We start from the raw sequence: 14,604 nt of genomic DNA, 5'->3' as shown, positions 1-14,604 counted from the left end.
GGGTGATGCGGTTGCCCGAGGCCGAGGGGAGAATGTCATAGGCGATAGGCCTGACTGTGGATTGGGAGTCCCTGCACCGCTGGCTCTTGGATGGCATGTACCTCACATCCCCTCCCCTGAATCCGTGATAGAACGGCGACTCTGCCTTGGCCTTGGAGAGCAGTGTCTGTACCGTCTCCTCGATGCCGTCAACGTATGCCGAGGAGGGGTTCGCAGTGGCATCGTGCTGGTAGGCGCTGTAGATGGTGTCGAGGGCAAGCCCGTCCAGCGTGCTGTTGAGAGGGAGGACGGCAAAGGTCTGCGAGAGAACGTTGGTGCACACCTGCCAGAGGTTCTGCGACGATTTCGGGTCGAGTATGTCCTCCGTGTCGTACCGGAGGATGGGTTTCGAGGTGTCAAACAGGGACTCATCCTTGGCCTGCGTCTTCTGGCTCTCCGTGAGGTTGGAGGAGTATTCATTGAACATTGTCACATTGGTGTAGATGTCGATGATGTGCTGGTTGATCTTCTCGTAGATGCCCGAGAGCACATCCTCCGTCTCTAGGATGTCAAAGTTGATGCCCTGGATGTCCTTCGAAGTCCAGAGGTCCGGCTCGTTGGCCTTGCAGCAACGGAGGTTGTTCGTTCCGTCTCCGCACTGGCAGCCAAAGAGGAGGGTGTTTGTGAGGACATCGCGGAATTGCCTCAGCTTCGCCCTCACTCCATTCTGCACGGCCTGTCGGAGCAGGTTGTTGCTGCTATCGGTGTTGAATCTCTTCAGCGTCTGGATGAAGCTGTGGATAATTGCCATCCTTCCCGGCCCGCCGCAGGAGAAGGGAGAGACCTGTGGGCAGCATGCGTCTTGTGCCGGGTCGCAGCCTGCCGATGGAATCTGGAATGTGCGATCCAGGGTAGAGGAACGGTAGTACTGAAGGACCTGAAGCGAGCGCGATCCGCCCGACGGCCAGAGCTCGGCTGCGGAGAACGGCCCTAGGAAGTAACAGTCGAAGAGCTGGTGGATGACATCCCCCTCCATCGAGAAGAAGTTGAGGTCCAGCTCTGTGTTGGACCAGCCCAGCACCTCGGGTGTGAATAGCGCCCTGGCCTCCGCCGCCACCGCATCGTACTCGTCCTGAACGGATTGGTACAGGGCCTGCGATCCGGGCACGTAGCTCACCGCATGCAGCGAGGCGATCGGGACGCGGTTGCTCGTCCTCCCCGACCAGATGTATTGTGGGAGCTGGCACTGTGAGGAGAGCGAGGTGCTGAGGCACTGGCTGAACTCGTGGGCAATCGCCGGATTGGGGTTCTGTGCCGGACCCGTGAAGACCTCGCAGCCATCGATGTCTGCATAGTCCGCATTGTCGGAGGAGAAGCTTGCGATGCTATACAGGAAGTAATTCACACGGCTTGTGTTCATCAGGGTGAGGTAGCCGAGGAGGCAGGCATCCGTTCCGGTTCCCACGCGCACGGACTCGGAGAAGCAATTCAGCACCGATTGCTGGATGAACGAGGGGTTGTACACATTGTCGATGATGAATCCAAGGTTCTGCAGGTCGGGGTAGAGCTGGTAGTTAGAGATGTAGGCAGCCCCCGTGTCCCACACCTTGTATACCTGACAAAATCTGTCCTCGACTGCGTCAGCTTGGGACACTCCCTGAGCAGGTGATGGAGGATGGTCTCCGCTGTTTCCAGTTCGTTCAACCCGAAGGTGGTGTAGGTCGCCTTGTCCTTCATAGGCATCAGGATGTTGTCGATGATATCGGTGATATCCAACACTTCTGTGGTGTTCCACTTCTTGTCCAACCTTGCTCTCTTACATGGCTGCTCACTTCCGTCCTTGCTTCGCATAACCTACAAGGAAACATTAAGGTCCTAAAATACAATGCACATTTGCAATACATTAAACCGCGACGCCGTCCGCTGCTTCTCCATAAGGAGTTGGGTGGGTATGCGGAGCTTCAGGTTGCCATCAGGGAGCCGCTCGACATTGTTGAAATTCTTGGTCAACCGCACATGCCGGAACATGGCCTTCTGGACCCTGAGGCTTAGCGTGAAGTACTTCTCTCCGATCCGGATGGCTGGGAACTGGTCGAACACAGACCCACCCATGGGCTGAAACCAGGAGCAGTAGCACTCCCGGCGAACAAGGTGCCCAATCATGGCCTTGCAACAGGGGTTCATCTCATGGTCCCAGCTTTTTCCAGCTAGTATCAGTAGGTTCCTTCCAATGTCCACTTCCCTCATACTCAATTCACACTCGTAGACGCTTCGATATTTAAACACACACCGCGCTGTCCCAGAAAATGTGGTTTACTGTTACCAAGATTGACAACAAAGAGAAGGGATTTCGCAAGCTCCAGAGGGCATCATGGAAACAGGACCCTGTTCCAACCGCTACGGAAGTGTCACAAATCCTTGGGCTGCCCGACGATCAGATCAATGCCATCATCCAACGCGAGATCTCGATCGCCAAGGAGAGAAAGCAGCTACTTGAGTTTCTGGTATGGAAATCCAATTCTAAAGACAAGCACAATCCCACACCGCTGTACACAATCGAGTCCTACTACAACTACCTTCTCAATGCCAGGCCGGGAGATGTGATCAACCAACGCAAATTCAAACCCAAAAAAAAGAATCAATATTTAAGGTCGCATCAAACTACTGATACACAATGCCCTGGGCCAAAATTGTGAACAACGGAGAAGCAAACGAACTACAGAAGTACCCCAAGGGCGTGAAGGAACCTGCCCTGGAACCATTCGTGAAGATCCTTGCCGAGCAACGCCAGCAGGTGAGAGAGAAGTCCCTCAAGCGTTTCAACGTGCTGGTCTTCAAGGCGGGCAACCTCTCCAGCCATTCCACATACTCTGGAAGTCTACGGGCACTCTGGAAGAACCTGACCCCCGGTGATCTCGTGTATTGGAGCTACCCCAAGCGCAAGCCCAACCATGCATAGATAGCTCCGGTAACTTCGTAATTTATTACAATTTACCACAACTCAATCGATTCAATCATCAAACGAGTCATCATCCTCCTCCTCCACACTCTTGCGCTTCATAGGTAGGGCGGTGCTGTTGCTCTGCACGTTGTAACTGTTGATGTCCATAACCAGGCAGATGTAGTCCAGCTTGGATCTCCCATCCTCGCCATCGGGCCCAAGGTCCACGTGGATCCTGGTGTACTTGCGAAGTTTCATCGACTTGTGATAGATCTGGGTATCCGTATTGCCATCACAAACATCCATGTCGCTCACCGTGTTGTCTACAAAGACGAGCAGATCGAAGCGGAAGCATATCTCTCGGGACACCAGGGCGCCTTCGCGCTCATACGCAAGACGCTTCCCAGTGTTGACGAGGAGGAAGTTCGCCGTAGGATCATACTCCACTTGGTACCCATTATGCAACACCTGTGTGAATGGGTGCTCCCGGTTGTTGCAAACGTTTGCAATGCTCGAGATCAGACTATTCTCCTGATCATGTTCCATGCCGAACATCTTGTGGTAACGGATTACAGGGATGCAGCGAAACGATGAGAGTCCAGGCACGTTGTCCGAGCCGCCGTTCTTCGTATAGACCTTGTTCTTGCCCACGAATAGCGCAAGGCAACCAAGGCTGCTCACAAGCTCCAGCAACCTCCTCGCCTTCTCCATGCATTTGAAATTGAGCTGCTTCTCCACCACGTAAAAGGGGATGTCCACTTGTTCGATTGCCTCACCACTGTTGCTGTGGTGCCAGTTGAACACCTTGATCACCTTATGATCGTTATCCACTTGGAAAACCGATGATTCGGAGGCTTTTGGGCACATGAAAAAATCACCGTTCTTGGAAAAAAGGTTCTGACAGGAAGAAAATTGCCTGCATCTATCGTTGATCTGGTTCTGGTGATCCAGGCTTGTGGGGAGGCGGTCCAACACCGGGAGGAAGGCATTGAGACCGCGGTTGGCAAACTCGATGCAGGTGATCTTCAACATCTCACCGTCCTGCGCCTTGAGGTTGTTCCTCACACGCACAGAGACCAGCAGGGTAGAGAACGCAGGGATGACATCCACGTCGGGAAAGAGCTTCTTCTGAGTGGTCGCCTTCTCATTCTCAAACTCAAACGTGTGCTCCGTCACCATGAAGCGCAAGGAGCTCCCTTCCATGATGCTCCCCGTCAGCTCAGGACATATCGGTCCGCGGTACTTTGCATTCTTGTCCCTCATAAAGGAATACAGGGACATGGAACGACCAGTGTCGTCGACCACCATCTTGCTCAAGGGCTGTGCCTCAGGCGTGGCCTTCCCTTGTCCATAGTACGGTGCCTTAGAAAATCCTGCACTGTAAGGGGTGATTACAGCGAGGTTGCAGTTCAGGCACTTTGACTCGTTGTTCTTCCAGCTTCTCTTTGCTTTGTTGCTGCTGTATGTCTCGGTGCTGCAGAATATGTCGTCGAGGTTTACACAGAGAATGAGGTTATCAGGGCTTGAGCTGCTTGATGGAAAGTTGCACATTTCCCGCCAAATATTGTTTGGGTTGAGAAACGTGGCAGACATGGCCGTGGCACTGTCTTTGGAAAATCACTCCCTTCCCCGCCCTTCATATACCCTCTCTCCCCTCTTTTTTTTACTATATAATTCATTTACTTGTTCCCAGTAAAATGAGTTTTGCCGGACTGTGGTCCTATGTGTTTTGGAACGATCTCCTTGAGCTCACATGCATGGAAGGGGCAGTGCTCTTTGGGCATATCTGTCTCTTTTTCATCCTCATGTTCTCCGAGCCATTCATCTACAACAACAACCTGCCATACTGCGACAAATACAGGTACATCAGTGAGAACATCTCCGTGCAGAAGGGGGTGGCCAGCGTCATGGTCTTTCTCATGTACCCCACATGGTTTGTACTTGTGTCCATCGCCTCCCGCTTCCAACCGGGTGACATCATCTCCCGAGTTCCTTGCACAATCCTTGCCGTCGTGGCATTCTCGGGTGCGTTGAATGTCCTCATGTACGATCAGGACATAGCCAGCAACCTATCCCCTGTCGACTTCCAGCACGAGATTGACCGACAGCATAACATGCACATCCTCGGTGCTCTACAGCTCTGCACCGCCTTCATATTTGGTCAACTCCTGCTCGCGTTTGCTTTTTCGGCAAAGGACGTCATTGACAACTTGCGTGCTACCATCTGGCTATGGATATGTCGAGTATTGTCTATCGTCACATTGGTCATTCTCACCCTCAATGCACTGCTCTACAAGTACGGCGACTGCAAGACTACAACCGTCTGGCTTGAATACTTCATGTACTTTTTCATTGGAGCCACCAACGCAGCTCTGTATGTCACATACACCGTGTTTCACACCATAGACAAAATGAAGTGTGTTGTTTCTTAGAGTTTTATTGACAAGCTTCCGATAGCTGCCAGAAAATGAAGTCACTCATACATTCCTCACATAGCGTGTTGTGATGGGTGTCGGAACAATAAACAATGTTGTATGACTCCGGATTAGTGCAATTGTCGTTCAACACTTGAAAACATCCGCAGTTTAACTCTTTCACAGCATCGTACTTTGCCTTGCATGAGGTTCTGAATTCATGCGACAATTCTTGAAGAGAGAGTTCGGTCGACATACCAAATCTGGGCATGCCCAAAACATGGCTTAAATACTCATGTTGCACTTCACTGACAAGTGGTTTGTAGGGGGATGTGGTCATCTCAACTTTCTCCGGCCAGAGGGAGGGGGGGGGGGAGGCATTTAATTAATTAATTCATTAATTCATTTAATTCATTTAATTATACTGTCCTGTGAAACTTATTTATTTTATTTATTATTAGAAGAACAGGATAAATGAATTAATTTAATTTATTTAATTTAATGAATTAATGAATTAATGGAGACCCCCCCCTCCCTGACTGGAGAGAAAGTCTGAAGTGACCACATCCCCATACATGCCCATGAATTAATGAATTAATTTATTTAATTGAATTTATTTCATTTAATGGGGACCCCGATGTTTTTTCTGGAATGAATAGATGCAGTACCTAAATCTAGCACCTAGGTCCAGCCCCTTCGTCTAGCACCCACGTCTAGCACCCACGTCTAGCACCCACGTCTAGCACCTACGACTAGCACCCCCGATGTAGCACTTGACCCGGAACGGAGAATATAAGACAGAGTGTGCTCAGGGACGGCACGGCAAAAGTTTGAAGCATGTTCCTCCACGATATTCTGTTTGAGATTTCAGGGGACGAGAATGATCTACAGCGGGAAGACATTGAATTTGTAGACGCATGTAAGACGGCAACCATACACCGTGTAGCGGACCGTCTGGTTACCATATTCAGAAACAAGGAAGGTTACGATAGGCAGGTAAAGGTTAATTCTTTAATCCAGAAGGCATCATCAGATGGCCTAATTAAAGTAATTTGTCCTTACAACAAGATGGGAGCTGTAACCGTGCATAATATGGAATACTACTACGGTGTTCAGGTATGTCCACGAGGATCGAAGCCCATTCAAAAGCTGGAAGTCGATGAAGAAAATATCGCAATGTTCATGGAGAACTGCGTGCAGTTGTACCGTGATGCGGTTGTGTTGTATAAGACGATGAAAGTGTTCACGTTTGTCAGTTGGGGAACACTTTTTGTCACGCCTACACACAAGTTTGTCTGCTTCCCATTTGAACCCCTACAATGCACGTTTCCCGGTGTCATCCGGTGTAGAAGGAGATACTTCCCGGACGTGCTGGACAGTGTACACCCGAGAAAATACGTGCCGGAGCTTGAAGGACTCACGGTGGTCACATATTCTATCCTACAGACGGTTGGGCATGTCCTGATGAATTATGAACTGCGTGGATTACCGGTCTGGTATGCCAAGAACGTACACAGCAGTAAAACCAGGAATCCGTTTACGTTCCATTTGAATTGGTTTATAGCTTTTTGGATGAGATGCAATCAAATCTTCTTTAGAGATCCGTCGTTCTTTCGATTCCTTTGGTGCCAAGGGACCACGGACGAGTCAAACTACATCATCATGTATCTTCGGGAAATGTTTGGTCCGATGTGCTATGAAAAACTGGGCATCAAGCAATATGAGCTTTTTCAATTTTTGTCTGTCGTTGTGCAGACTGAGGATATCATGCACATGTCATATGCACATGTGAAAGACGTGTTTGTTCCGATGGAATCCTGTATTGTAAAGAACGGTGAATGGATGGTCACTGGAAAGGATCTGTTTATCATATATCCCAACTGGTACACCCATGTGAAGGGATTTCAGAATACGGGCCTGGTTTGGAGGTAGAACGATGGAATAAAGTGGAACCGAAACGCCTCACATTGTTGCCCTTGCATTTGTTTGTGGGTTTAAGGTGGATGCTGTAACCCCTGGTTTGGAGCGGTAGGGGTTGGCAGATGTTGAGCATGTGTGCATGAGCAATCCCTAGTAGCAGCAAGCGGTCGGTCAGGATGGATTGCTTCTGTGACAGAGGTAGGCATATATCGCTGTTGGTGTGTAGAAGGGACTGGTGTGCTATGAGTATGTTGCGGTTATACCGATCTAAGAGCATAGCGGGATCGGGGCAGGATAGGATCATCGCGTATGCATCCCGAATGACCACATCGTGAAACAGCCTTGCAGTTTCGCTTTGTTCGGCGCTCTCCGGTATTTGGAGAGGCATTCGTATAAAAATAGTCTGTATGTAAAATAAATAGAATGAAGCTATTGTTTCTAATAATTCTGCTCGTTTCTGCATCGGATGCCACGTATTGGTCCATCCCACAGTGTAAGTGTAAGGTAGACAAGGCTTACTTTGCACAGCTCACAGCCGACCACATGAAAGCCATACTGTTGAAGTGGAATCCTTCCGTGCATGACTTCACCTCGACAGAATGGAAGGGGACCCAGGTCCAGCTCTCACAGCCGGGGAACACGTTCACATGCCCGTACCTGTACGAGATGGAACGTGACGTGCAATACCGGACGTTTATCGACCCACCTTCATTCCTCACACCATTTATTTCACAGACGCTAATACAACAGGACAAGCACCAATCCATACTCAACTGTAACATGAACGATCGCTACATGTTCTTGGAGACATGCGTCATTTCAAACCTTCCGATGGTGAAAAGCCTGAAGATTACGGTGCGAAGTGAACTTCAAGCGGGGCGACCCCCATTTGCAGAAATACATGTCGAATACGAAGAAATGCCGTGGTTTGTCTCCCTTATGCAGGGACAGATTACTAGTCTTGTCAACTCAAAGGCCAACGAAATCTGGAAGCTGCTCATAACAGACATGTGCCAGTGCTGAGCCATTCATTCAAGCAAGTCCATGGCAAAGAGAAGGAAAATAGAGTGGTATAACCTCCTGTGATTGGCACAGAGCTCGCGGAAATCATCGTTGACGTCTGGGATGGGGCTCTGTGGTGTAAGGCCCTGCATGATTCGATATATCTCGGCCAAAATCAACGAGTGGCTGCGATGTGCTCTGGCCATGTGGTGCAGGAAGTCGGGTGCGTTTTGGATGGTCTGGTGAACTTGGGTGCGCAGTGCGTGGGTGTTAACCAAGTTATCCCAAGATGTCACTTGACTGCCATGCATGCGGAAGCGCTCGAGACGATGGAAGACATACAATGGGATGGTTCCTTGGACGACCTTGTAATGGATCTCGAGGTTATGCCGATGCGGATACTGCGGTGGGTTTTCCGGATTGTTTACATAATCGGCGAGGTACTCGAAGAAGTCCATGGCATCGCCACTGGTGGCATAGGCAACATACCCTGGGCCATACACCATCATAAGATTGTCGATTTCAATCACATGCATGCCAGGCGGCCAGGTTAATTGGTTGTATTCCATCTTGAGTCTTGTGTTAGAATATGTGTAATATATACTACAATACAATGTCAATAATGTGAAGCCCTGTGTCGATTGCACTGCCTATGAGTTCGGGTGCGAAGGCAATGAATATGAGCTCGCTGGGATAAGGGTACACCCTTGTCGGGGAGAGCTCGAAGCCCCATGGCAGTACCACCATGGCCACGCTCAGTGTTATCTTGATCGTCTTGCCCATGAATAGCTTGCGGCTGGATAGCCCAGCAAGGCTGCCCTGCACGCCGTGTAGCATGTGGACTGCAAACATGAGCCCGCACAGCATCGTGGCGTTTGGGAACCAGAATATGGTGCGAGAGAGCACGAAAAGGTACACGAGCCAGGCCATGAGAAAATGTGAGAGGAAGCGTACAGAGGCCAAGTCCATCTTAAACACAAGGGTTGGCAGCATGCACATGAGTACAAAGAAGAGGACAAAGGTCATGGGCCCCAACACATGGCCAAGATGGGCATAGTGAGAGTCGTCCTCTGGGATACCAAGAAGTATTTTCCGGTGGTAGCAAGCAAATGTGTACGCTTTTACATACGTAGAAACAGCCAAATTAAAGACACTCATATCTAATCTAGAATAGCTCGTAAGTTTTATACGGCGAGGCCCTGGCGATGACCTTTTTGTTGGCGGGCATGGGTTCCCTGGGTATGATCTTGGGCATAGAGTGGTTGTACCAATTCTTGAAGTGGGCAACGTTTGGAGCGATGGCATCTGGTGTAAACTCACTGACCCGCATGGTGCAGTTGGTGGCGCTCAGGGCGGTGTAGGGATCCCCAAGAGGGAGAGAGATAAAACCGTCGTCGCCGTTATCCCAGATCTTTGGAGAAAAAGGTGCCCGTAGCATATGAGTGGGATCGGCAAGACCCATGTCGATAAAGAACCCAGTCTTGCGACATTCCAGCTCGATACAAGCATATGCAATGGATACTTTCACCAATTCCGGCGTCTTGAACATGCAATCCGCTTGAAACCATGAAACTTTCTCGCGCATGGACTGGACCCAGCGAAAGATGTCCTTGATGCTGGTCATGGTAGATACAGATTGAAACAGGTGTAGCATAAACTTCTTTTCCATACCATCGACGAAGCAACACATCTGATGGAGGACGGACTTGATAGGCCCATACTGTGACAACCACTGTGTGTGGTTTGTGCAGGCGTCGACAAAGCGGGGTTCAATGATAGCGTACCATTCTCGATACCAATAGGGGATCCACACAGTGCCCTCTGTGCCCTCAAGAGTCTCGTTTCTCCAGGCATAGTCTTGCCTAGCAAACGTAATGTACGAATCCGAAGGGCTCCGGGCACTCAGGATGGGTACAGGATTCACAAAGCGCATGATGCTTTTGCGCAGATCTCTCTCTAAATCGCGCTGCCAGTCTTCAGACTGCACACTCCAGTATAGCTGACGGAATGCAAAATAGATGTGCCATCCCTTTCCACTGCAGCAAACCAGGATCTGTTGCATGTCTTTTGTGGATTCACGGATAAAGCTCTGATAAACGTTGGCGGCAATAAAACTCACCATAAGGAGATGAACCTGGGGATCTAGGGTCTGTGTGTCGATGTCGATAACAAACATGCGATGGCGAAGCGTGTAGGTGATCTGAGTGCCCCTGACCGCTGGATCCAGCTCGCCGCCAAGGTGGATAGAGCAGATGTCGTTTTTCCGAATAAACTCGTACAGGTCCGTAATGGGCTGGCGGCGCAACGGCTTGCCCTTGAAATTACTGTATCGGAATCCCATAACGTCGCCATGGGCGATGCCTCGAAAGGGGAAGAAGATGATGCTCATGTGCAGGAATACCTCTTGTGTGGAAAGGTGGTGAAAAAGTGAGAGGACATTGTCCTTTCCATAGACAGTCATCTGCGTGGAGGACATGGTTTCTGCCGTCCCCTGGGCCGTTGTGGGGTTTTATAGGCATGGCCCTGCCCTGGGTGCTAGATCTAAGTGCTAGATAGGGGTGCTAGACGTAAGTGCTAGACGTGGGTGCTAGATCTGAGTGCTAGACGTGGGTGCTAGATCTGAGTGCTAGATAGGGGTGCTAGACGTGGGTGCTAGATCTTGCTTATGAAAGCACACTGTCCAGATTTGGTGGAAACAACCATGTCCGCACGCATGACCAACCTCGACATCATGGAGATTCACAAGTACATGCAACCACGATACGGGACACAGAAACGTCTGAAAAGGCTCTCTAATTCAGTTATATTGTATTACGAGGATATGATTGCAACGGTATTCAAGGACATCCGCTTGGACCAGTCGCCCTATCGCAATGGTTATCTGTTTGACTACGAGTTCATGCAATACGGAAACTACAAGATCATCTTGGTGACTGCAACGGAGGAAGAGTTTTCTCTGCGAGGGACAAAGGAATTAGAGGACGTTTTGGGGATGGCGAATAGCGTTGACATGGCACACTGGTGCTATACTTTACTTTACGGGTATACGCATCGTTTCAGGGTGAATGTCGACAGGGTTCAGTTTGTGTGTTACGAGGGCCGTCGCACCTCTGTGTTTGGGTTTTGGTGCATGGAGATGAACCCTTGGCACAGCTTCTCGATGAATGCCATGCTCCCCTGTTTGGTGGAGGACATTTGGAGTATGTTTGAGAAGTGTTACAATCATATCTTGCGCAAGCATCTGAAGACGATTGGTGATCGGTATCTTTTTGCGACCGAGGGAATTGTATGCGAGAAACTCGGGTTGCACTCTGAGTTCACTCGTATGATCGTGGAACATATGGTTATACCCTCGGATGAGTGTTACATTTTTGACATCAACGCGTTTTCACTCGATATCTTCATACAGCACAGTTACTTTGCATTGAGCAAAGACGTGCAATTTGCTAGGAAGGCATTGGTGTTTTTGGTTATGACATGCCGTCTCAATTCTAAGTTTGCTACGTTGATGCTGAACGCGTTCAAGGAGCGATTCCATGATAAGCTGGAACCCATAAGGTGTGATCGAGGCATCGTAGTCAAGGATCGTGACAGGTTTGATGTCGTCGTAGAGGAAGTGAATGGAACCCCAGAGGTTGAGTCTTCCTCGGATTGGGAGACAGGGGACGATAGCGAAGAGGATGATATGGATGATATTGAGGAGATAGGTATGGAGCAGACACTGTTACCCCAGCACTGGGACGGTATAGTAGACTGTATGTATTTGATTCAGGGAATGCCTTCCAATCAAGGGGAACCGCTCAAGATGCCATTTTGGCACTTTGTCAAGGTGGACGTGCGGTATGGATCAAGAATTCATATTGAGGAGGCGAGAAAGGCCGCCGTAGACCTCTATCATTTGTCGTATGTATAGTGTATTTAAGATAGGTGAAACACGATAAACGGACCCAATGCCCAAATATTGTTCCCATTGCTTTACACCCACGAGCCGAACAAGGGAAGTCCTGGCTCTGGCATGGGTGAACCGCGAGGTTCTGCTGCTCGTGCTTCTCGCTGTGAATAGTCGCTTGGAGCACGGCTGTATTCTTACCCGCTTAGATGCCGACTTGATCCGCTGGGTTGTGGAGATGTGCTGCATGTATGGCGTCTATGACCGTAGTATGGCACTCATAGACACAGGTTGCTGCTATCCTTATCGAGCTCCCAATTACAGATCGTTTGGAAAATCCCGTGGATCGATTTGCTGGATTACCTGTGTCGAGGACATTGTCCGTACATGGGTGGTTCTGCAGCAGCACGGATGCATACTGCGCAGAGATGTGGCAGAGTTGGATCTTATGATAGATGATCGCGGTGTGGTGTGTCTTCCGAGTCATGTGATTATCATCAACACGGATGATACACCCGTCCAGAGGGTCAGGCACCTCGAGAGGGTTCTTTTTCAGATCGTGAAGATGCTCTGCCTTGTCGATGACGGAACAACCGCTATTACGTTGGAGGATGAAGCCCTGATGCGCAAGATCGATGAGTTCTTCGTGGACTACCGAAAGAGAATCGCTTGCAAAAGACCGGTAATGACAGTGCTCTCAGTGCTCCAGCCATTCCTCTCTCGCCAATACTTTGACGAGGCCGTTCTGGCATGTGTCCAAAATGAGATACACAACTTTACGTACACGTTCCTGTTAGGCATCAGTGGTATTTTTAAAGAATAAATCACGGTGTGCATTTAGCTGTGGACTTTGTGGAATTTTGGAATTTACTGCAAATCAACACTCAACACGCCTAGTAATTAGAAGATATTGCGCTTCATGCGCTTCTGTATGTAATAGAAGAGAGAAGCGGAGTCCATGCCAGGCATGCTAGTGGCAGTGACAGGCTCCTGGATGAATCCATCCTCAATGGCTTGCGCACGCCATTCAGCACGAGCCACAGTGGAGTACTGAAAGATCGCGGTTATGTACTGGACGAAATCGTCAAAGTTGACATGTGTCTGCGAGTCCTTGGGCTGATCGAGTCTAAACACTTGCCTCGGACCAGTTTGGATTGTCAAGCTGACACCAACATTTACCTTGGCATTGACAATGTCCTGCTCCTCATGGTGAAGGGGAACCTGACCCTCAGGCCGAGGTAGAACCGCCAACAGGAGGGAATCGTCAACATGTTCCATGTATGGAAGCGAAGAGAATGCCATGGCAGCAACAGACGCATTCGCCACGTTAGTGTCTCGCATCCGGTTGATAAACTCTATGCCAGTTAGCGCACCGTGGTTAAACGGGCGCTTCACTGTGATACAAGTGTTGGGAAACGTGGTTATGTTGAAGAGGTGTTGAAAGATCTTCAAGTGCACATCCACGGGGAGGTCCTTGAAATCCAACTTGGGAAGTCTGGACCACTTGGACGGCGCTGGCGGTGCCTTGGAGCACATGCGACGGTAAGCAAGGACTCGCTGCCAAGGGCATCTGTACATCGCGTCGTAAATGAACTTCTTGCAGAGAAATGCGTAGGTATCCTGCAATATGCGGACATGCAGACGAACATTTGCCTCGTTCGTAACACGCGGCAATAGCCCATCCACGGCATATATGTCCATAATAGGCACGATTGCAATCTGCTTGAATGGGTTTTTGGATCTGCGATATAAAAAAGTCTTGTCTCGGTCACGTGATGTGTCACGTGACCGGTCAGGTGAGCCTGTCAGCCGGGTCACGGCCCCTGTCAGCCGGCTGACATGTCACGGGCCTGCTGACACGGTCCGCTGACCGGTCACGGCCGCCCGGAGAGATCAGGCCCCCGGCCAATCTCCGGACACTTAGCCTCCTGGCGGGCCTCCAGGGGGTCTGAGGCGGGGCTGAAGGCTGCAGTCGGTCTACTGACGGGCCCGGCCGGCAGGATCCGTCGAGAAACAGGGGGGTCAAGGGAGGTTTTCTTCCCCCTGGGAGAAATGTCCTATGGGTTTTTGGATCTGCGATATAAAAAAGTCTTGTCTCGGTCACGTGATGTGTCACGTGACCGGTCAGGTGAGCCTGTCAGCCGGGTCACGGCCCCTGTCAGCCGGCTGACATGTCACGGGCCTGCTGACACGGTCCGCTGACCGGTCACGGCCGCCCGGAGAGATCAGGCCCCCGGCCAATCTCCGGACACTTAGCCTCCTGGCGGGCCTCCAGGGGGTCTGAGGCGGGGCTGAAGGCTGCAGTCGGTCTACTGACGGGCCCGGCCGGCAGGATCCGTCGAGAAACAGGGGGGTCAAGGGAGGTTTTCTTCCCCCTGGGAGAAATGTCCTATGGGTTTTTGGATCTGCGATATAAAAAGTCTTGTCTCCCGGGATTCGAGGCGTTCATTTTGCACCAC

The 14,604-nt window shown here is 50.3% G+C and overlaps 8 protein-coding genes across 8 annotated transcripts in view; 4 read left to right on the top strand and 4 right to left on the bottom strand.

Moving 5' to 3' along the window:
* GUITHDRAFT_121622 (hypothetical protein) overlaps positions 1 to 2,226 on the bottom strand; it is a gene marked incomplete at both ends in the record, with an annotated part of 14,403 nt that extends 12,177 nt beyond the window's left edge. The window contains 3 exons of the mRNA XM_005819123.1: positions 78 to 1,604; positions 1,685 to 1,833; positions 1,882 to 2,226. Of these exons, the coding sequence (XP_005819180.1) occupies positions 78 to 1,604; positions 1,685 to 1,833; positions 1,882 to 2,226 (2,021 nt within the window). The remainder of the gene's footprint in view (positions 1 to 77; positions 1,605 to 1,684; positions 1,834 to 1,881) is intronic.
* Positions 2,227 to 2,285: 59 nt separating this feature from the next.
* Positions 2,286 to 2,938, top strand: GUITHDRAFT_121621 (hypothetical protein; the record flags this gene model as incomplete). Its single annotated transcript, XM_005819122.1, has 2 exons — positions 2,286 to 2,483; positions 2,702 to 2,938. 2 exons carry the CDS (start codon positions 2,286 to 2,288, stop codon positions 2,936 to 2,938), a joined length of 435 nt encoding a protein of 144 aa, XP_005819179.1.
* A 51-nt stretch (positions 2,939 to 2,989) lies between these two features.
* Positions 2,990 to 4,513, bottom strand: GUITHDRAFT_121620 (hypothetical protein; the record flags this gene model as incomplete). Its single annotated transcript, XM_005819121.1, has 1 exon — positions 2,990 to 4,513. One exon carries the CDS (start codon positions 4,511 to 4,513, stop codon positions 2,990 to 2,992), a length of 1,524 nt encoding a protein of 507 aa, XP_005819178.1.
* A 164-nt stretch (positions 4,514 to 4,677) lies between these two features.
* Positions 4,678 to 5,352, top strand: GUITHDRAFT_148781 (hypothetical protein; the record flags this gene model as incomplete). Its single annotated transcript, XM_005819120.1, has 1 exon — positions 4,678 to 5,352. One exon carries the CDS (start codon positions 4,678 to 4,680, stop codon positions 5,350 to 5,352), a length of 675 nt encoding a protein of 224 aa, XP_005819177.1.
* An 819-nt stretch (positions 5,353 to 6,171) lies between these two features.
* On the top strand, positions 6,172 to 7,266 carry GUITHDRAFT_148780 (hypothetical protein; the record flags this gene model as incomplete). Its single annotated transcript, XM_005819119.1, has 2 exons — positions 6,172 to 6,330; positions 6,451 to 7,266. 2 exons carry the CDS (start codon positions 6,172 to 6,174, stop codon positions 7,264 to 7,266), a joined length of 975 nt encoding a protein of 324 aa, XP_005819176.1.
* Positions 7,267 to 8,282: 1,016 nt separating this feature from the next.
* On the bottom strand, positions 8,283 to 10,732 carry GUITHDRAFT_148779 (hypothetical protein; the record flags this gene model as incomplete). Its single annotated transcript, XM_005819118.1, has 3 exons — positions 8,283 to 8,825; positions 8,998 to 9,075; positions 9,467 to 10,732. The coding sequence occupies 3 exons, from the start codon at positions 10,730 to 10,732 to the stop codon at positions 8,283 to 8,285; spliced, it is 1,887 nt and encodes a 628-aa protein (XP_005819175.1).
* Positions 10,733 to 10,957: 225 nt separating this feature from the next.
* Positions 10,958 to 12,942, top strand: GUITHDRAFT_148778 (hypothetical protein; the record flags this gene model as incomplete). The annotated part of the gene is given in 3 exon segments (XM_005819117.1): positions 10,958 to 12,096; positions 12,254 to 12,827; positions 12,847 to 12,942. The coding sequence occupies 3 exon segments, from the start codon at positions 10,958 to 10,960 to the stop codon at positions 12,940 to 12,942; spliced, it is 1,809 nt and encodes a 602-aa protein (XP_005819174.1).
* A 103-nt stretch (positions 12,943 to 13,045) lies between these two features.
* GUITHDRAFT_121615 (hypothetical protein) lies at positions 13,046 to 13,846 on the bottom strand (the record flags this gene model as incomplete). Its single annotated transcript, XM_005819116.1, has 1 exon — positions 13,046 to 13,846. The coding sequence occupies one exon, from the start codon at positions 13,844 to 13,846 to the stop codon at positions 13,046 to 13,048; it is 801 nt and encodes a 266-aa protein (XP_005819173.1).
* Between the last annotated feature and the right edge of the window lie 758 nt (positions 13,847 to 14,604).

The sequence above is a fragment of the Guillardia theta genome, assembly GCF_000315625.1.
Source record: "Guillardia theta CCMP2712 unplaced genomic scaffold GUITHscaffold_243, whole genome shotgun sequence".
Classification (NCBI taxonomy): domain Eukaryota; class Cryptophyceae; order Pyrenomonadales; family Geminigeraceae; genus Guillardia; species Guillardia theta.
The sequence above is the reverse complement of the archived record's forward strand: the minus strand, read 5'-3'. Positions and strand labels throughout refer to the sequence as shown.